The 22,434-nt window shown below is 41.3% G+C and overlaps 2 protein-coding genes across 3 annotated transcripts; both read right to left on the minus strand.

The window, feature by feature from the left end:
• Positions 1–101: 101 nt before the first annotated feature.
• Positions 102–8,598, minus strand: LOC106656287. 2 transcript variants are annotated; one of them, XM_014377159.2, is made up of 14 exons: positions 4,721–8,598; positions 4,079–4,650; positions 3,892–4,004; positions 2,729–3,814; positions 2,262–2,452; positions 2,050–2,199; positions 1,729–1,976; positions 1,536–1,663; positions 1,378–1,467; positions 999–1,115; positions 879–925; positions 603–803; positions 488–538; positions 102–431 (listed from the first exon to the last, which is right to left on the minus strand). In XM_014377159.2, the coding sequence occupies exons 1-14, from the start codon at positions 4,733–4,735 to the stop codon at positions 216–218; spliced, it is 3,225 nt and encodes a 1,074-aa protein (XP_014232645.1). In that variant the 5' UTR covers positions 4,736–8,598; the 3' UTR covers positions 102–215. The 2 variants fall into 2 exon arrangements, with proteins under 2 accessions (XP_014232645.1, XP_014232644.1); XM_014377158.2 differs by having other exon boundaries at positions 999–1,139.
• A 46-nt stretch (positions 8,599–8,644) lies between these two features.
• On the minus strand, positions 8,645–20,964 carry LOC106656024. The gene is made up of 6 exons (XM_023461606.1): positions 20,193–20,964; positions 17,136–18,429; positions 15,190–16,005; positions 13,148–13,416; positions 10,910–11,525; positions 8,645–9,868 (listed from the first exon to the last, which is right to left on the minus strand). The coding sequence occupies exons 2-6, from the start codon at positions 17,829–17,831 to the stop codon at positions 9,344–9,346; spliced, it is 2,922 nt and encodes a 973-aa protein (XP_023317374.1). The 5' UTR covers positions 17,832–18,429; positions 20,193–20,964; the 3' UTR covers positions 8,645–9,343.
• Positions 20,965–22,434: the final 1,470 nt, after the last annotated feature.

Genomic DNA, 22,434 nt, shown 5'->3' on the forward strand with positions numbered 1-22,434 from the left:
CAGAAAAAATAATTAATCGTGAAAATTCTTTACAGACTTAATTGCAATCAATTTGTTTCGCTAGCCAATAATGTTGCATTAACTTAAAAACAATCTACAAATACAGTTTTCCAGCCATTAAAATTATATTTTTTCCGTTCATGAAATTTAGAATAAATAAAGTGAATCTATTTACATATTGAAGTTGTAATAATTATAAATAACTACAACAATAATTAAATAACAACAAGAGATGCTTGATCATCTGATAACACATCATCGTTTGGATTTTGATGCTTTTCGTATACCCAACGTACTGTTTCTAATTTACAATTTTTTGTATTATTCTCTGACTCTTTATAATCAAGCTTACGACGTTTCCGTAACTTTGTATGAAAATTAGATTCTGGTGGTCCCATTTCAGTATTATCATTTGCTTTTGACTTGGAATCCTATAAGTAAATTTATTTTTTAGATGACGTTTTTAGTATCATATTTTAATACTCACTTTTGAGTCCTTTTTGATAGATGATCTAGAATTTTTTTTTGAATTTCTCCTCTGTAAATAATGAATAATTAGTATTTTAAAAATAACTCAATCAGTAGTAATAATTAATACATACCGTTTTATTAGGTTTAGATTTACCGTCCACTTCTGATTCACTACTAGAGGAATATTCCAGCTTGTGAGCGACCTTTTTTCTTGGAGACGGAACTTTCGATTCTATGTCTGGTGGCTCTTTTAATTTTGTTAATTTACTGTTGCTTTTGCTTACATTTTCATGAGCTTCAGGTTTTACGTTATTTTTTATACCTTGTCGTTCCTTCGAAAATACAATATCATAAAGTTAATAATAATGAAACATAAGGAAACGTACAAATAGTAAACACTGTAGTACCGTGGATTTCGTCAGAAGATTTATGTTTTCTGTATCGGGAGTATTAACTGAAGCAAAGAATAAGTTATTCTTGTGAAAATTATAAATTTTGATTTCAATTAAAGTTTTACAGCGAAATACCTCTCCAAAATTCCATAGGTGAGATAATCCGTCGTCCGCGAGAATTCATTGATACTTGCAAAGGATCAAGTGTATCGTTGCTAAATGAATTCTCAGCATTTGCTACACTCGGTGACTCTAAAGTTGTTTTAAAATTTTTAGCTTCATTATGAATGAACAAAAAAATAGAACAATATTTTCAAAGTAAGCATGAAAAATATGAAGAAGTTTATGAAAGATATATTTATGCAACATTGAAGAAGTCTACTAGTAGAAAAGATTTTTCTGTCATTTATGTGTCGCTTTTTTTAATAATAATGACGATTATTATTAAAATACAAAAATGATGGAAAAATGTATTTCTATAGGGTTGTGATATTAGATGTTTTTGTCATATTACCTAGTTTGAACATCATCCACTCTTCGCAAAATTCATCAATATTTGGAGGACAGCCGGCGCGACATTTTTTTATTAATTCGCTAGGAATACCTACAATTAAAAACTTTTAGAATTCATTGTGAAAATTATAATTTATTGTAATGATGGTATTTAATTACCATGCTTGGTATTTAAATCTCCTGAGAGCAAAAAAAATTCCTTGTCAAAAGTTTCAATTAATTTTGACGAATGTCTGAACTTGACAGCAGTTGTGAGAAATTTTCTGTCAAGTATATGCCCAGCTTCACTGCAAAAACAAAATCAACTATTAGTTTTTCATAGTTCACGTTATTTGCATCCTCAAATAATTACTTCAATAATTTTCCTTCAAACTTTAATAGTTTTTTTTTCTTTGAGTCATTATCAAATGTTACCACTGGATACCAAAATTCTATTATTTTGGGATTTTTTTTAGAACCATATGGGAAATCAGCTTTTGACTCATCTAATGGTTTCTGTCGTTTATCTTGAAGTTTCATATTTTGCTTTTCATGAGTATCTCTGAGCTTTTCTTTGGTTTCGACGTTCGTTCTTTCTTTGGCACTTTTGAAATCTTTTGACTGAAAATATCAAGAAATTCAAGAAATTACATAATTTATATCAAAGTTTACTTTGTAAATTCTTTATAAGTACCCCAAGAGCCAATTCCTTTTCTTCATCATTCATAAAATCTTCAGAATCGTAAGTCAGAAAACGATGTTGAAGTAATTCATCATCAGAATTTTGGTTTTCTTTATCATCTTCATTATTAGAATATTTTAATTTATTAGATTCTGATGGTTTCTAAAAGAAATTGATAATAAGAATGATTTACTTCTACAAAATATTTTGAATTTTTCACTCACCAATTTTTTTTTTGTAACTTCATCATCAATTACGCTAATATCAGAGTGGTTTGTGATATTGTTTTTAGAAAGACGTTTTAATTGAACATTAACTTGAATTTGTTCAATACTTTTTATAACAGGTTTGTTTAATACATTTTGATTTTCTCTCAGAGGTTGTGAATTAGGCAATTTTATACAGATTTCTTCATCTGTAATTATGGAAAATTACTTTTAAAGAAGAAATAAAATTAACAATTATTAGACAAAAAAGTAAAAAATAATTTTTTTTTTAATTTATATCTAAAGTTATAATAAAAAAATTATATTTTACTAATTTGTTACCCTATACTCTACTAATAAATTATGAAATAAAAAATTCATAAATGTTAAAAAAAATCTGAAGACTGAATTTAATTTTTCTTTTATGGCGAATTAATCTGTTTTTAAAATGTATTTAAGTATTTAAAATTTTAAATAATATATACTTTTAGGTGTGGATGCTTTATTTTGATCTATTAAAGAGCTGAATTGTTTCCTAGAAATTGCTATTTCTTGTAGGTGAGTCTTTTTTTCAGAGGAGTCATCTTCTATAATACTGACGCTAGAGTCATATTGTTTCAGTACAGTTTGCTTACATGATCTTTCATTATTGCGGAATTTTCTTGAGCTATGATGTCTCGATTTTGAAATTCTTTTTTGCAATAGCTTTTCCAAATGTACATTTGGAATTCCTAAATATTTTTCACCATCAGATGAATCATGAGAAGATTCAGAACACTCCAAGTTATTATTATGATTCTGTAAAGTTAGAGCTTCTTTTGAATTTTCATAGTATTTAATTTGTTCAGATGCATTTTTAGATTCGGGTAATACATTCTCTTGAGTTTCTAAAACTGCAGAACTGTTACATTTTTGACAATCTGAAGTATTCTTACAAGGTGATGAGCTTCTGCCAAACATTTCTTGTTGTTTTTTTGGTCCATAAGACAAAAGATATCTTAAGTTATCAATCAGTTCAATAAATTTGTCAAGATAATTTGGAGGACAGTTTTCATTCCCAAGATTCCCAAGTATTATTTTAAGTTTATCTTCTTTGATTATTTCTCTTAAATAACCCGGATTTGTTAAATTTGAACTGAAATTATGGCCACTTGTACTATGAGATTCCATAGATTGATGTTGATCATTGTTGATTTCATGTGGACAAATATGAGAATCTTTTGCTTTGGTGTGTTTAGGATTTTCATTTTTTGTAACTTGATTTCCGTTTTTTGGAGTTGAGCTATTAACATTTTGATCTTGAGATAAATTTTCTTTAACCAACGGTTTTTTTTCTAACTCATTTGATTGATCATTCTTATGAATTTGTATTTCATTGTTAATATTCTTCTGTCTATAAACAAATTCACTTATATCACTTCTTAAGTCATCATCATCATCTGTTATTGGAGTGGGCCATCGAAAAGTTTTCAAACTACCTTCAGAAATGAAGTTTTTCCAAATGTGATAAACATTTTCCCAATCATCAGGAAATCCATTGTAAAACTTGCCACAAACATATTCCGGCAGTTCTGAAAAAATTTAAAGACTATTTTTTATACATTACTGTATTATTCTAAATAAAATTATAACTATTTTGGTAGTTTACCTTTATTATCATCAACTATATTACCGATTAATTTGTATATATGTTTACAAACAGATTCTACCATGTCGTGCGAGTGCCTTTTTAAAATAGGCTTGCTTCTAGCTAACTGATGACTGAAATGAGATTTATTAATTTTAATGAGATGAATACATATTCCAAAAAAATTATAATGGCATTGATTACCTACTTTTCCAATAATCCTCTAATTATTAGTGAGCCATTAGTATTAATAGATACTTTCCATCTAGAAAATATCCTTATCTTTTTAGGCTCTTGAGCATCAGAGGCATGATTTGAACCATCGTCTTGATAAATATCTGTTGAGATACCTGATGGTGGTACTTTAGCATTACTGTGATCATCATTGATAGAATGTTCATCTATTCTGGATAATACTTTTGCTTTTGTCAATGAACGTTTTGTTGACGGTGGTGGCATAATTACTCTATCTAAATCAGTACTATGGCCAGAAGGTTGTTTAGTATTTGATGGTGTATTTGAATATTTATTCTTTAGTCCAGAGAGCATTCGCAAATTGTTACTGGAAGCTACAACTTCGCTTTCCACCCTTGAAACCTGCAAGGATGGAGGAGGTGTATGTACATAACTTGAATCATGAATACTTGATAAACTTGGCCATGATGGAGTGGGACAATTTGCATTAGTATTGGATCTCAATCTATCCATTGACCTAACAGTGTCTAATGTACGCTCCAAATTTTTATATCTCATATCATTTTTCACATCACTGAACTTCACCTGTTGTAAATAACAATGCAAAAAACAATTTAAAAATTTAGTATTCAACAGAACGTGGAAGATGACTTACCGGCGAATACTGCATTTTGAATTTGCCATTTATGCAGGCAAATTTCTAACCTAAATGTAATATTACTAATTGATTTTCAATTTTAATAAAAAAAATGTCTCTCAAACTGGTCGGAATCTGTTTATTTGGGTATGTTGTGTGAATGAAGAATTGAGCGTCACTATAAAGATTAGCCCGCGCAATAATGTGCACATTTGAGTGCAGGTAATAATCTTACCGACTCAGCTACTACTCAATGTTTACGAAAGTTGCCCGCATACAGACAATCGCGCAACAAGTGTCAAAATAGGCAGTCTGCTGTTCTCGCTAGCTCAGGCGATATGACATTTTATTATTTTATTTATCAAAAACTTTGAAGAAAATTGAAAAAGGAAAAGGATCAGATGATAATAAGACAATGATTTTTTTCACTTTGCACTTTGTATTTAATGACACTCATTTTCTTCAACAATATATTTTCTTTATACAACTAATCAAACAAGTCAAGACAATCATACTTTTGTCAACAACACGGACTTTCAAACTTAATGCAAAAAAAAAAAAGAAAATGACTTTTAAAACTGACTCTTTTCGAAAAAAAATTTATAATTTTTCGTAATTCTAATTTTTCTCATTACATTATAACTAAAAATCTTTTGAACACACCATCATGTCTAAAATTTAAAATTATAATATACATATAAAAAAAGTCGTTTTCATTTCACCATGATCATAATTATATTTTCCTCGTCTCCCATGATTTTCATCGTATAACACAGTAATTATGTGATATACTGTATTTGAGTAAGACATGATGCGCAATAAAAACTAACTATGACTAATGCTTGTACTATTATTTGTTAAAAGCTTTGCATCGCATTTAAAAACAGACAAATTCGTTACACGTATTGTATACTATTATGTATAAAAAAATGGCTTCGGTATGTAATACGTATAGAAAACAAAAAAACAAGTAATTCCTGAATCTCAATTGATACCCTCACTTTGTTCAATCTGGAATGAAATCCAGTATTACTTATTTTTGCTTTTGACAATTTTTTCCCTCACAACAATGGCTAAAACTACATAGCAAAGGTACGTTTGAAATAATGTTCATTGTCATTTATATAAAAGACTAGCGTAGATAACGCCTCATATATTTTATAAAATTCAAAATTAATTAATGAGTATTTACGTCGAGAAGTAGGCCTTGTTTGGCTGTGACATTGTATTCCCTTAACAAGAAAGGCAAATACTTCATATACAAAGATTGCAACGATTAGAAGGTTCTTCGATGAACATTTGGTTGAAAATTTACGTCATAATTTAATTCAAGAAAGAAAACAAAATATCCATTAATTTTACTAATCACACATCGCATGACTACTTTCTCAATGTAAATTCTATGTTACACGGCGTTCGAATGCTTGGCTTTTTTTAGACAGTATAAAAAACATTGCTAATTTGTAGCATAAAAAAGATTAGTCACTTTTTTGGGAGTACGATTTTTTACAATATTTTCTACATTGTATACATATATTACATATTACACTAATGTCAATCAACCATATTTTAAAGCTTTTTATGCCAATTACAGGTACATATTATCGACCATCCAGAAGGAAGAATTTTTCTATGAAAAAACTTTTCTACAATTGAGTGTTAATTTTTTAATTTGCCAATCATGAGCCATGAGATTGACTGACAATGTCATGTTTTCCATGCTGATTGTCGAATTAACTCCACCTGAGCAGTCGTTAAAAATGTTTTTCTATAGCTAAAATTTTTGTAACTTTACAACCCTTATAATATCTAAACAACGCATCGTCCCAATTCAAACACAACTTTATATATTATTTGACAATCTGCAACTTTTATTAAAATGCATTCGAGTTCCGTGTAACAATAAAATTTTTCCCAAATAAAATTTTTTTCAAGTCATCATCGTCATTATCTTTGTTAGGACACTTTTTTGCCTAATTATCCATACCTCTTCACTAACATATTCATACATAATCTTTTTTACCTGTATTTATTTATATAATATATTTTTATCTTCATGTATATATAAAACAACGGTTCGATTGCTCGCACGCAAATATAATGCATACTTTATTTCATCTCTATGATTCGTTTTCTTATGCATATAAACTTCCAATTTTTCATTACGTTTACAATCATAGATCGCTTTAAACGTTTACATTTTTTACGTTAACTTAACACGCTTACATTGCTTTAAACTACAACTTTTTTAACTTTCTGTTTTTTAAAATTATGATAAACAAGACTATATAATCTCTCGACAGTCGACGCTATACGAACAAAAGTAAAATTACAAGTAGAAAATGTAATATGGCGGCGGATGAGAAAAAATTAATTATAGTAAAAGAGTAAAATAGAGAATAAAGAACAAAAATTGATTGGCAGCTGCCTAAAACAGGATCTCTCATTGTAAATTAAGAAATGCATGTACAAAAACAAAATGAACCATTAAAAATTCATCCTAAATAATATTGCAACAATCATACATGACTTGTTTAAAGAAATCTAATAGACGTGTGCATATATTATCTATTGTTATAATTATTGTATAGGTCGCCGAAAATCGAACGGACGTCTGTATGTTTTTCTTTTTCAATATGATTACGCAGTTTTACTCTACATAATACATGAAATGTTTATAATGTGTGTATATAGATTCATTTAATAAAAGTTTTGGTGCGCTATGAGAGATCTTCAAAGCAGTCTGAATCACACTACTGCACTCTGGCAAATGTAATGATTTTATTATTTATATATTATTCAGAACTTTTAAACTCGTACGTAAGATTTTAATAAAGAGTTCGTGTATTTATCCTGAGAATTATTTTCTCAGTGAGAGAGCATACACAAAATGAGTATTAAGAACGGCATTTCATTCATTCAAGTGTGTCGCAGACATGACAAGTTTAAATAACTGTAAACGTTAAATCGCTATGCAATAATTATTGATTCGTTTCGCATCGTTTGAGGAATAGCTAAAAGGGTCAGAAAACATCAGAAAGTACGTGACTCGATTCAATGCACTGTTTTATTATTTTTTTTTTACACGAGAAAATAAGAAATACAACGGGGTGTCGTGATCGTTCGTTCGTTTGGTCGAATTTTCGGAACAGAAACTGCGAGAGAAAAGCCGCATTCGTTTTTTATTTACAAAACACACCATTTGATATGATGAAAGACGCGAAGATTGCTTATAATTAAGTTTATATAAAGTCTTGTAACTCTTTTGTCTTTTTTTTATATAGGTTTCGATTCGGCAGATGCATATATATACCTATATAGACGCGATACATACATATTAATGTGTTATTACGTTGCATGCGCGCGATATCTCTCGAAGCTTCGTTTGCGCTTTATTTTGCATCGGCAATTGTTATTTGCGTGCAGCAATGTAAAACTTATCAATTCGAATCCGATAAGAGCTAACCCCGTTCTGTTTGTGCAAGCTAAGTAAGTATATGCAGAAGAAGTGCGAATGCGTCGTAGCCGCTGCTTTTGTGGCTGTTGCTGCTGCTGCGCTGTTTCTTCGAGCGAACGAACGAAACGATTGTTATTATTCGATGATAGCGCGTAATGATTTCTTCTTTTTTTTTCAACGTCCTATCGATAATCTCGTGTATAATACCCCCCGCTTTTCTTTTTTTCTTCACTAATTCATTTATTTATATATTTATACATTTTTTCGTTTTAATCTATATGTATAAACACTTTTATGGTATTCATAGTAATAATCGTCTTTTCGCTATTACAATTTAATTATTACTATAAGTAAATTTGTGTAATAGATTCAACATATATTTTTATGTATATTTTAAAATATACATATAGAATATACATAGGATATTTCTATATCTATATATATTTATATATATTTATTATAATATAAATACATATACGTGTACATACGTACATGTATTTATATATATATATATATATATATATATATATATCATACACACGTTTTTACATGTTTATGCGGTATAGAGCACATGGCAATAATACCAAACGTTATCGCCTACTATCGTTCGAGTCCGCTCGAAATTAATCTTAAATTTTTTCGCACATAATGTACCTAGCGTAATGACGTAGCACCTAGGGTTTTTGTACTTTAATTAATAAGTTTGCCCCGTTCAGCCGATTATGTCGGAGCGGCCCTCTACAACGGTAATCGAGAAGGCTTGAGCAACAGATTGGCCGAGCGTAGCAAAGTAGTGACAGAAAAAAAATAAAAATAATCGCACGTCATTTTCGTCGTTTTCTCAATGTCGTCATGGCACATATCGTTGAGCCTCGCGGTACATCGAAAATCGCACGATAGCTCCCAGACCGTTACACTGATTAATTCGGTGTATACGCAAGCACAGCAACGGCGTATATGTAATTTTTTTTCTCGCCATTAACATAGCCAATGAAAATGCACTGCATTATTTCGAATCAGTGGGAAAAATGTACAATTTTAATAGGCCGTGTATGGTCGTGAATCGTTATTCCTTCACCTTCTATCGGCTAAAAAATCGAATCTCGGAAAGGGGAAGGTCAGAGCCAGGGCAGCACCGTTGACCTCTTCTTAAACGGCAATTGTTCGATCGTTGCACCTCAGCTCTACGTGTCTCCGTCGACTTTGTGATGAGTGTTGTTGAGCATCACCGGACTGTCAGTTTCTCGCTTGATGATCCGTTTCGGTAGCTCTTTATCACGGAGAAGCAATTGATCGAGAAAGTCTCTGACTGCATCGCGTACCTCGGGTTTTGGTTTGAGCATCGCGAATCGCTCTTCGAAACTCGCAACCATTTGAGCGAGCGAGCAAGGATGTTCCGTTAACGGCGGCGCGTTGTTGTACGCCACCGGTTCCTGGGGTTCCTCTTTGCAGATTTGCGAGGGCGGCGACGTTGGCGGCGTGACGAGGGCCGATCTCGAGTGGGATCGCGACGTGGACAGCAGCTTGAGTGGAGAAGCTGCTGCTGTAGCGGGAGGAGCAGCCTCGTCCTTTATGGTAATGACGGTCGTGGGCATGGCAGCGGCATCGCAGTCGGTAGTCGTCGAGGTGGCTTTTGCCGGGGACGTGGCGTCACCCCGGTCTGGCTCCGGTGTCGATTCCTTGGCCGATTCTCGCTTGAGCTGCGTCGGCTAAGTAAAAAAAAGTAAATTATCGTCAAGCCACATATATAAATCATACGCCGCTTTGCGCTGTACAACAGCAGCAGCGCGATATGAATTACTTCGGAGAGGAAATGAATGATGCAATAGTTTGCACGCCGTGAGCGAGGGAGAGAGAAACAGGCTTTAAGCTGGAAAGGTACATGTATAAAAAAGTCTGATGTAGCAAAAATACAAAGTAGAAAAAGAAACGAGCAAGTAGAAGAAGGAATGAGAGAGAGAGCGGATGGACACAGAGAGATGTAGGTACATAGAGTTTTTCTTTTCTTGGCTCTCTGTAAGTGCTAGTGTGGGATATATATGCATGCGCGGAGGGCTATGATATCTCTGCAGGCAGCTCTCTCGCACGCGCGCTCGCGCGAGCTAGAGAAAAAGGAAAAAGAGAATGATACAGCTCGCTGACACGCTCTCTTCGCTCTATGAAGATTGAAGAGTAGGACGAAGCAGGCGGCGAGCAGAGCGCGCGCGGCAAGAAAAGAGAGGGCGAGAGGAAAGAAGTATACGAGAGAGAGAGAAGAGAGCGCGCGGTGGCGGCTCTGCAGCGAGCGCATACACACGCGTACACAGCGCACCACATTGCAGCAGCAAGAGGAAAGAGAGCGAGAGAGAAGTCTAAGAATGCCGACATCACTGCAGGATGATCACAGAAAACAGCGAAGGACACGGACTACGTGTATATAGCTCTCGCGCGTCGAAGGAAGGTGAAGTTATAGGCCTGCCAATGTGCTCTACACGAGAGGGACGTAGAGAAAGAGAGAGAGAGAGAGAGAGAGAGAGAGAGAGAGAGAGAGAGAGAGAGAGAGAGAAAGAGAAAATGAGCGAGAACGAAGAGACGTGCTCGTTGCGCGAAGTCAAGATCCGAAGCTGCGATGAATGCTAGATTGAATTTTAGCCTCGGTATATAAAACGTGGTTACTACACTGCATCGACTCGCAAAAAGGATATTGCGAATCGATGAGGGAGAAACAGAGAGAGAGAGAGAGAGAGAGAGAGAGAGAGAACTCGTCGTACCGTTTCGGCATCGCTAAGATGTGACTTGATTTTGTGCTCCGCGTCAACAACAACAACATTGGCAGCTATGGCTGTGGTGGCGGCTGTACCACTGTCCCTCAGATCGACGGCAGTCACTTCGATCTCGCTGCCGCAGTCGTCGTCGTCGTCGTTGTCGTCGTCGACCACGTCCATTGCCTCCACGACTGCTACGTCCTGCTTTTCGAGTTTGATCGTCTCCTCGTCCCTTCGCTGTTGTTCGGTGCTGCTACTCCGAACAACGGAGGCAGCAACAGCCGCTGCCGATGCCGCGGGCTCGGTTTTTGCCGTCGTCAGCGTGGTCGACAGAGTCGTCGCTGTTGTCCGATTGTGATTGGTACTCTGTTGTTGTTGTTGTTGTTGTTGTTGTTGTTGTTGCTGTTGTTGCGATGATATCAGAAGATGATGATGCTGTTGTTGCGGTTGCGGAGGAGGCGGTGGTTGTGGCAGTGACGTGGTGGTCGACACGACCGGTGCCAGAGCCACGTTAGGCTGGTAATGCGGCTCGAAGCGCTCCCACTCGGATACAGGCACGACCCTCTCGGGATTCTGAAGTACAGGTGGTCCTCGGCTGAGATACGGTGGCACACACGGTGAGCTGCGAGAAACAATGAACCAGGCTCAATTTAAACGTGCTTAAGAAGCAATTTTTCATGCCAAAAATTTACTATATGAATCGTCGAGAAAAAAACCAGTGCGTAAAATGCGGGTGTTTTTCGCAAACGCCTGGGCATATTATGAGCAAAAATATAATGCACATGACTCTATGCGCATCGTATTGCGGGTGCGTTATGCGAACGGCCTTTTTTTTTCTCGCACTCGCGCTGGGGCGATTACAATTAACTCGCTCAGTGCCTTCATTTCGCGCTACGGCTCGGCATTATTATACGAAAAGCTCAAAGACTCTTTTGCGAGCCTTTTGCAAAGAGAAAAAAAGATATAGCCCGAGCGAGCGAGAGGGAGAATAAATAATTGTATGGCTTTATATGTACAGTATAGCAAGCGCTCTATAACGCGGAGTAAAGCGGCGGCGGATGAGCGAGCGCAAGTGCACAGAGCGAGCGAGCGAGAGAGAGAGAGAGGAATGAAAAAAATTTCACGCTGCTGATGAGGATGATAACAATAACGTTGAATAAAACCATCGCGTTCGATGCACTGGAATCGCACACTTTTTTCTATCCATTCTCTCTCTCTCTCTCGCTCACTCGTTCCCTCGACCATCGGCAGCGGTGGCGGTGTATTTTATATGTACGCTATTTTCTTTCCCTTGGCCCCGGCTCGCGGCAGCGGTGCACATCTCTCTCGCGCGCGCTTCTGCCTATGGTCATAGTGGCGTGACCACCTTGCGGTCGCTATTACAGAAACTGACGCGAATACAATTAAAGTCGTGTACGTGTAAGTGTGTGTTTGTGTGTGTATGCGCGAGCACACCGGCCGCAGCTTGCATTTATTCGCACGTGCTTTTTTAAATATGAGGCTAATGCACGCGAAGGCGTATCGCGCGCCGCGCTGTTATAAATAGAATATAATAATGTATCGGATGGACGCGCGGATAGGTACATAATATACATAGAGACGATGAAAGGAAGAGAAAAAAACTTATGAATGACCGATCAGAATTTCTGAATAATGAGTTCATGCAGGCCAACCGCGTGGGCACATAAGACTGACTATACATATAGAAAACAAAGTCTATTACCGTACTCTATTTATAAATATAAAGCCGACACACGATCGTTACGACCAAAAAAAGTCGTGCCGTGCGCTTGCGAGCGTTTAAGCTTTAGGTACGATTTGTATTTGAAGTAAGAAAAAAACGGGAAAGAAAAGAGGCAAAATTAAAATAAAACATCGCGTACGGCTAATATACGGTAGTACGAGCTGGATAGGAAAACTCGAGAGGTAAAAAAAGTGTCGAGTCGATTGGCGACTGACTATGTGGGGCTAAGTGCGTGTGCGTTTCGAGATTATTGTATACTATATACTCCGAAAAGTCTCGATAACGAGGCTATTTATTTATCGTATACACACGCACACACGTAGTACAGCGTGCGTCCGTGCGTCTCAACTATATAATGTCGCGCGCGCGCGCGAGATCGAAAACACGCCATCGCGGACACTCGATAAGCTAATCGTGAAGTGACCTTCGCCTTTGCGCAAAAAAAAAAAAGAACGACGACTGTCGCTGCTTCTGTCGCGCGTTCCGTTTTAAATACTCACCAAGGCCTCTGTTTGGAAGCCATCATTGAATTCCAAGGTCGGAAAGCCGACGTTTCTCTCGTCGCCATTTCCAGCAGTGCCCATCCCATCCTCACGTAGGATTCGGGATCGGTTTGTGCGGCGAGCGGCGAATTGTAGTAAATGGGAGGATAGGCGCCGTTGGGAGGGCCGTAAGAAGCGGGCCCCAGCGGGGTCGGCGAGGCCGACTCGTCCTTCTGCAACGGCGTCGAGAGCAGCTTGGGCTTCTTGATCGGCTGGAATGGATCCAGCTGCAAAAATAATCCACAAGGTTCTCGTTTAATATTTCAACTGACCGAGAAAGATTCGTGAGAGGTGTGTGTGTGTGTGTGTGTGTGTGTGTGTGTGTGTGTGTGTGTGTGTGTGTGAAAATTCACTCTGTGCATAAGTGTATACGTTGTAAATGCTTATATATACGTATATATATGCATGCACCGCATGTATGTGTAAAAGGTGGAGCAGCAGTAGCCCCTCGGCGCTTATATACGACAAGTGCGATGAACTTTTCGACGTATCGATTGACGCGGTTAATTTTATACGAACCCGTTCGATGCTCCGCTCTGCTCATTCTATCGTTCTCTCTCTCTCTCTCTCTTTCGGTGTGATGACCAAAAAAAATTGCATATAGCTGTCGCGTTATTCAGTCTTTTTCCAGGCCAGTCCAGCAATTTTTTTTCTGTCTTTTTTTTACTAGATTTGTTATCGAACACATATTACACTCGCATGTAATATACCAAGTGCGAAGAGCAGATCGGATCAAAGTCACGCGTGTGTACAAAATAAAAATCGTTGCGAAACTCAGACAAACATACGAGTTGTTCTTTATTGCGACTTTGGATCGTTGAGGAGATTCAAGAGAGTCGATGAAATGCAATTTTATATAGAAAAAAAATGCAAGTATTAAGTTCTCATACGTTTTTTCATGGAAATAAAATTTTTCACCGTGACATTTTATTGCATAAAAAAGTCACGGTGAAAAAAAATTTATCGCTTCGAATAAACCACTATGTGATATAAAAAAGTACGTGTTTATGGAAAAGTCAATAATAAACAATTTAACCGGTAAAAGTAAATCTTTTTAGTTTTTAAGAAATAAATTCTAGCGAATAAAACTTATAGAAGATTACAATAAATTAAAAAAATAATATTCTTTTAATCTTTGAATTTGATGATTTTTTAATTTTTAAAGCATAATTACAACTATCATTTGATGTACCAGTTCATGGAGAAAAAATATCAAATTTTTAAATTTCAAAATTGGTTGTGTATTATTTTACGTTATTAGCATAGAACTTCCTCGCTATCTTCAATGACTCTGAAATTATCTTAACTGAACTGCGAAATTATAAGCGATTCACAGAGCATACACACACAAAAGCAGATCCAGTTAGATAGATAATATCTCCGGCGCGGCTCTCGATCGATAGGTGTTATAGTATTAAGCGTGCTGTATATATAGACGAAGACAGACCGCGAAAGAGAGAGGTCACACGGCTCTTTTTCTTTCTCTCTGTCTCTTTTTTTTTACTCTTGCATCGGCACTGGTGGTGACGCAGAGAGAGAGACAGAGAGAGAAAGAGAGAGAGAGAGAGATTAAATTTTCCGTCAAAGTAGATATACGTTTACTACCACTATGAACTTTGACGCGACAAAGTGAAAAAAAAGAGAGAGAGGTGAAAAAAAAATTACGTTAGGTTCGCGACTGCACTCGAGCGTCGATATTTTTTTTTCTCCTCTTTCTCGCGCGCGCTCGGATAAAAATCGACGTGTTAGCTTTGCAATTCTCGATGCGCTGCAAATTCGCTACGTACGATTGTAAATTAATGCGTGTAAACACGATTATACTCCCTCTTCCCTCTCCAACTCTCCCCTTCGATACACTTCGTGCTTATATCTTCCTCAAATATTGATTCGATTTTCTGCTGTTGTTGCTTCTCGCGATGCTGCTGCTCCGAATCCGAGTTGAGGCGCAGGTGATAGTGTATAAAAATGTAACGGTGTTATTTCGAGTCACACAAACTCACCTCGAGCTTCCGCTTGATGTCGAACCTCTTTTTCTTGACCTGCTCGAAAGCCTCCTCGACTTTGGGATCGTCCTCGTCCCAGGCCATGAGGTAGTTGCGCCACGAGGTCGAGTCGAAGCCCCAGTGACAGGTGAAGTTCTCGGGCTTGCCGTGCCGATGCCGCACGAAGTGCTTGGGCTGCATCTGGTACTTGCACTCGATGCACTGCACGCATTTGGAGTCCTCACTCAAAAACAGCTCGATATCGAACAAGCCGTAGCCGCGACCGAAGCAACGGTGATGCACCAGTATGAGCTTGATGCCGTCGACGTTGTGGCGCTCCAGCAGTTCCTTCTTCAGATGCCTGATGCGATTGAGCACGTCGCTCGTGCCCAGATGCCCAGGATGATGATGATGCGGATGATGAAAGTCGAGCGAGTTCGGCTCGCCGCTTCGCAGCGCGAACAGGGGCGTCGGCGACTCCTGGGCCAGCGTGAGGGCACCCACGAGGCGCTCGGCGTCCGTCTGGGTGATGAGGCCGCAGCTCGAGGCTCCGGCGGGCAGCACCCCCGAGTCCTTGAGCTCCTGCAGCTGCTCGCTCGTGCAGCGCGAGCAGTTGATTCGAAGCTCGTCGCACAGCGCGTTGATCTGGGCGATCGAGAAGTCCTGCAGCACCGTGTTGAGCAGCTGGGGCAGGCACAAGCGACGCTCGCCGCCCACCACGAAGCAGGATATGTAGTCGCCGTCGAGCAGCGTCTCGCCGTGCGCGGAGCAGTGCTTGTCGGGCGCCGACAGGATCGGAATCGGAAACTCCAAGTGGTGCTTCTTCTCCCGCTCCTGTGTGTGTGTGTGTGTGTGGACGACGATCGATTGCAATAAAATGGAAAAAAGAAATAAATGAAATGAAAAGCCATTCGGTACGCGGCTATATAGAGATCAGGATTTAATCTGTAACGTATTAAAGCGCGCAGGCAGGTGGTAGCCTCGATCAATCGTCATTTATCAGCGCGGGATTAGACTTAATTCGCGCGAATTAACGGCGATTAAATGTATTCGCATGTATGCGCACGAGCAAGGAATTTTCGTTACATTTACTTATAATATATCTCGTGAGGGCAAAATAGCTTTCGCAAGTGTGTACACACTGAGCATAATATAAGGCGAGCATATAGTGCAGCAACGGAGAGGACGCGGACGCGATAATCGAACGAGGTCGACGTCGTACGCGGCGTCGCGCCGTTGCGTCGAGAATTGCCCGCGTTTGTCTCGCTCCGTAATGTACACATACGTACATATAATAATCCAAACTAATGCGAACGATTACTTTTTTAATTTGAAAAACTGAGACCGTGCCGCGAATATAAAGGAGACTACTTTACTTCATACGAGCCGCGAGAGGCGCGTCGTTTGAACGCCACTACACCGATTCGGTCGTCGTCGTCGTCGTTGTTGTTGTTGTTGTTGCGGCTACTCGGCTTGACAGGTGCATATTATAACAGTCGCGCAAGACGCAGCGCGTACTACATACATGGAAATGCTCTTTAGGCGCGACCAAACAACATAAACAACTACAACAACGATAACAGTACAGCTAAGCGGCAATGACGGAGCTGTAAAGTTTTCGCGAAAAATTATTAAAAAAAAAAAAAAAAACAGCACAGAAAGCAACTCGAGACACGAGTTGGCACTTTTTTGTTCGCTCGGCATTTGCATCTCTCTACCCTGTATACGTAAACACCCAGGGAATTTGCTCCAAAAATACGTAAACAGAATATAACACGGCGAGGATTTTTAGTATAGCTTGGAAATTCGAAACGGTCGTGGCCCCGGTACATATAATATACGAATGATCGAGCACACTGCAACAGGTGTACACGCGCGAGAGAGCACGAGGATCGCGGGTGGACAGGCGGGCGCGGGGAGTAAGTAGGCGACTCTCGAGAGAGAAAGACAACGCTCGAACGTACCTTCATCATGGCATCGGGTGGATCGTCGTCCGCGTCGTCGATCAGCGGCCTCAGCCTCAGCACGTCTTTGCTGTATTTCAGTGGCTGCGGCGACGACGAGGCCGACGAAGCCGACAAGGCCGGTGTCGGCGTCGTCGACGTCACCGTCTGCTGCTGCTTTTTGCTCGGCAGCACCGTGGTCGTGGGCACCACCGTCGCGGCGGCGCTCGTCGTCAGACAGGTCGGCGGCACCGGCGCCAAGCCGACCACGGGCTTGATGGGCTCGGGCAGCAGTATACCGGGCCCGGGCGAGCAGGCCGCGCCCGTCATGGCCGCGGGCGGCATGCCGATGACGCCACTGCTGTTGGTGGTGGTGGTGGTGGCGGCGGCCGCCGCGGCGACGACCCCGTAATTGGCGTAGGCCGTTGCGGCGGCCACCGCCGCGGCCGCGGCTTTGGCGGCTGCCGCCGACTCGTGATACATGAGCGCCGCCGTCTTGCAGTCCATGGCGTAGATGGCCGAGCTCGGGCCCTGCAGGCTCTTCAAGGCCGACATCTTGAACTTCTTGAGGACGCTGTTGATCTGCGGCGTGTTGTAGGCGGAGGGCGACGTCGACGAGTCGACCGGCTGTGGCTCGTCGGCGCCGTTCGGTCGTTGGACGTGCGGATTGTGATGATGATGATGGTGATGTTGGTGATGGTGATGATCAGTCTTCATTGTGGCGGCTGCTACTGCTTTGGAGTCAATGTCACTTTTTTTTCACGTCGTTCGTTGCAACACACGACTGCAACGACGGAAGACTTGACTGCTGCACCGTGACGTGCATATCACACACTCAAACACACAGACACAAGCACTGCAGAGCACGAGCACTTGGTGTAACGCGCGCACTGTTTCTCTTGTCACGGGCACGTGTAATTTGTAATATATGTATATTTGCTAGTGCGTGAAAACGTGCGCGTGTGCCATGTATATCGCACGAATTACATATAAATTCGTACTTTTTAATTTGACTGTTGCACACACACACACAACACACATACACACACACTTTTGTACACACAAACACACTTGTATAATACACAAACACGCGCTTATGCAAAGTGCGAGAGATTCACGGCGCTCGCACGATGAGGCGCTTTAACGACACATTTTTCTCATCTCCAGCTTGGAGGCACGCACGGAATAACAATATGATCGCGCGTGCACATTTCTCACTGCTTAGTATTTGGCAGAAAAAAACAACTTTTTGTCATTACTGTGCACACAACTCCGTTGCTTCTGTTGTTGCTGCGCTGCACTTGTAGACAGAGCTCTGCAATTCGACACGAAAAGCACACAATTAATTTTTTTTTATCAAAAATGAAACAGAATAAAATGAACACGACGAGGAGAGTTATTAAAAAAATTTCACTGCAGTATTATATCGTAAACTGACGGGGAAAAGTGCAGTCGTTGACACGAGCGTCGCGATAGCTGCATTTGCAGACGACTACTGCTATTGCTACTAATTCTGCTACTGCTGCAACGAGTATAACTGTGACTGGCTGCTGCTGCAGCAGCTAATTCCGCATCGAAAATACGACGATAAAAATCATGCAGGTCGCTCTCCGTTACTGCTGCTGCGGCTGCTGCTGCTGCTGCGTCGCTCTTCGTCTCGAGCATTTAGAGCGAGTTAAGAGTCGCACAGAATATAAGCAGGCAACGTTTTATATAGAGAAAAGAGACGACGACGACGACGACTGCAGCTCAGCACAGTAGTAGTGCACTGCAGCGGCAGCGACGAAAACACGCGCGCGGCGCAGCGCAGTTTGCGAAAACAAGCCAGAGCGACGCAGACCGCCGCGACCGTGCAAAAAAGTATATAATACAAAAGTCGGAGCAGCAGCAGCTCAGCGCGCGCGGCGAGGCAGCAGCATACTACTTATAGTCGACGGAGCAGTAGCAGCTTAAAAGAGAACACACCAGACACACTCGTCGTCGTCGTCTTGGTTGTTGTTGTGAGTAGACGACGTCGTCGTCGTTCTCTCACAGCGACGCACACATATGTACTGTATACCGTGCCGCTATTGCAGACTGCTATAACGCGGCGCGGTGGCGGTGGCGGCGGCGGCGACGGCCCCGCAGAGTCGACTCTTGGCCATTGTATCTTTACGTGTATGTGTGTGCGCGTGTATATGTATATATAGCAAGGTAGTAGTAGTAGTTTGCGCTCCGTGTTATGTACGCCGCCGCGCTCCGTTCTGCGCGCGATTCCGAGCGAGTCTGATGAGCGAGCGGGCGCGCAAATAGTAGAGAGAGAGAGAGAGAGAGAGAGAGAGAGCGAAGAGAGCCGCAGCTATACAGCACAGCGGCAACAGCAGCAGCAGCAGCAGAGCGCAGAGAGTGAGAACTTGTATTATAAAAGGAGGGGACGGCGGACGCGCGTCCTCGAAGGTCGTGAGGGGCCGACGTTGCTGCTGCTGCTGTCGTTCTCTCTCTCTCTCTCTCTCTCTCTCTCTTTTTCGCTCGACACACCAGCACACACGACGAAGACGACGACGAAGCTCGAGAATCTCTGTGCTCCGCGCGCTCGTCTCCGTCTGGATGTACTTGATACGAGTTTGTGTGTATGTGTGTACTGTGTACAGAGAGTATGTTTATATATTCGCGCGCGCGTATATATAGATAAATTCTACTGGCTGCTGCTACATAGGTATATATTATAGAGATATGCACATTGGCAGTAGCATGAGCCGAGGCGGCAACGGAGCAGCAGTATATATAAAGACGACAACGAACGAAGCACACGGAACAACGGTGAGTCGTGCTCTCTTGCGAGTAGCAGCACTTTACTACTCTCCTCGACGAGTAGTAGTAGCGAGAGAGAAAGATGTATGTATGTACGTCTGTGTGCGTATATAAATGCACTTCGCGATATAGACTGCAGTGCATGCAGTAGTATGCACAGACGACGACGACGACGCACTCACAGGCACAGAAATTGCAGCAGTAGCAGGCCTACATCTCGGGGGGATAAATATAATACTGCATTGAAATTTGAATTTTCAAAATATATGCACACACACACACACCTACACTATTTATGGCACTGTGCTCCTCTGCACGTATATACTCTGACAGGGAGCGAGAGAAGCAGACGCAGTCGAGCGTTGCGAGATGCAAACAACACCACTATACGGAGAGCACCACTTATAGCCGTTTATTATTCTCTCCTTTTTTTTTTTCTTTCCTATCGTTTCTTCTTCGTCTTCTTGTTCTTCTTGTTCTTCTGCAGAGCGCCCCGATGTGCAAAATGTATCGTCGAAAATCGATCGAGTACAGCGTGTGTTGTACCGCTGCTGTTGCAGAGCACCAACGTCAATTCTGCTGCAAACGCGAACTGCATCCAACGAGATGAAGCGCGGGCGAAGAATATATATGAAATAATACGCGCTACATTTTTTCAACGAACGCGGGGTTTATTTGGCGCTTTTTAGAGCAGCAGAGGCTGCAGCAGTGCGTGCAAATATATTCTCTGTATCGCTGCGCTGAGCTGCTGCTTCGGCTTCGGCTGCTGCTGCACACGGGTCATAATTTAACTCGCGCGTGCGAATAGATCTCTGCGATGCTCCGCACTCATATATATATCTCTATCTATAAAGAGCAGCGTGCGTTGTGTCGGGGGGCCGGCGGCTGCTGCAGTGATGCAGCTCACTGCACTACCGTATATATGCACACGTTCTATACGTGTACGCGTGTGCGAATCTACTGTATATCTATATGTACGTGTTTACTATAATAACGGAGAGCGCAGGGGCACTGCTGCTGCAGTGGTGGACGCACGTCGACTAGCAGACTACAGCCAGGCGCATAAAGAAGTTCACCAGACGGACGAGAGAGAGAGAGAGAGAGAGAGACGACGACGACGTCGGCTGGCGGCGGCGGCGGCTACGACGGCGACGGCGTTGGCGGTGTATATAGGTATATATCCTACATACACATATATATTCGCAACGCGCGCAATATTATACGACGACGAGAGAGTCGTGCAGAGTTGCTGTGCTGCGCTGCGGTGGTAGTGGTGCGGTGGTGTGGAGGTGGCGGCGCGGGGCGCTGGTGCTGCCTGGTCGTATATATACACTACTATATACTCTCTGGCTTGGCTGGCTGGCTGGCTGGCGGTGGGTACTGGTGGCGGCGGTGGTGGTGGTGTCGTCGCGTCGCGCGCAGCAGCCAGTAAGTGCAATAAAGTCTGGCTAGCGTCTGCACGATATGCAGCAGCAGAAGCAGGCACTGCACTGCATTGCACTCGTGTGCGTGTGTATGTGTATATGCGTTTGTACGAGTAGGGGGTCCTTTACACCGCTGCGCGCACACACACATACTAGGCACACTGTTTTATGCGCTATATAAGTATGCTGCTCTGCTACGCTATGCACCGTGCTGCACATGTATGTGTGTGTAAGTGTATGTGTGCATGCAACCGATCGAGTGCGAATCGATGTTGCCGCGCTGTGCTCCGCTACTGCGAGAGAGCTGCTGCTGCTGCTGCTGCTGCTGTGTCTCTCTCCGTCTCTTACTCCGGTTATGAGCGCACACAAATACTACACATAATAATTGTGTATAAGCTTAATCGTGTGAAATAGTATTCACGCGTTTCGGGCGCGTAACGCTATATATGGAATAAAAATGTTATCTCATGATGCGCGATGATTCGGAGCACCTTGAGTACGCACCTTGAGCTCGCTCGGCAGCTCGACAAAAAAAAAGATGATTATACTCTAGGCAGACCATATTTTCTAGGCGTACATTACGCGAGAGCTAAGTAAAGGTAGCATACATATTACGCGAGCGGATCGATCCCAGAATGTCTGCTGCTGCTGCTGCTGCTGCTGCAGCAGCGGAGCAAAGTCGGAGCAACTAGCAGCAGCTCGCCGTTATACTCTTTATATGCTGCAGCGCGTGCATATATACACGTAATAATGATAATAATAATGATAATAAATGTGCCCTGGCCCTGGTCTTGTGTGTCTCGCGGAGCTCGAGCTCTCTCGCTCGCGCCTCAGTAATGTAGCACACTGCGCGTTGCTGGTATATTATATAGCCGCAGTCCCAAGTCCGCAAAGTAAAGTAGTAGTCAGCGGCGGCGGCCAACTCTTGTGTGTATATTTATGTATGTGTCGCGCGCTCACGATCTCTCTCTCTCTCTCTCTCTCTCTCTCTCTCTCTCTCTCTTTCTTTTCGCGCATATATACATACATATACACAGACTGTCAGTCGCTGGCCTGGCGGCTGTCAGTGTCTGTGTTTGTGTTATGTACACGTACGCGAAAGACTT

The sequence above is a fragment of the Trichogramma pretiosum genome, unplaced genomic scaffold (genome assembly GCF_000599845.2).
Source record: "Trichogramma pretiosum strain Unisexual culture from Peru unplaced genomic scaffold, Tpre_2.0 scaffold4, whole genome shotgun sequence".
NCBI lineage: Eukaryota > Metazoa > Arthropoda > Insecta > Hymenoptera > Trichogrammatidae > Trichogramma > Trichogramma pretiosum.

Coding starts and splice junctions, on each gene's coding strand:
- LOC106656287 (XM_014377158.2), bottom strand. Junction 1,140..1,377: donor GTGGATGATGTTCAAACTAG/GTAATATGACAA, acceptor TTCATAATGAAG/CTAAAAATTTTAAAACAACT. Junction 804..878: donor ATCTTCTGACGAAATCCACG/GTACTACAGTGT, acceptor GTATTTTCGAAG/GAACGACAAGGTATAAAAAA.
- LOC106656024 (XM_023461606.1), bottom strand. CDS start 17,831: ATGAAGACTGATCATCACCATCACCAACATCACCATCATCATCATCAC. Junction 11,526..13,147: donor GCTTCCAAACAGAGGCCTTG/GTGAGTATTTAA, acceptor TGTTTCTCGCAG/CTCACCGTGTGTGCCACCGT. Junction 9,869..10,909: donor ATCTTAGCGATGCCGAAACG/GTACGACGAGTT, acceptor TTTTTTACTTAG/CCGACGCAGCTCAAGCGAGA.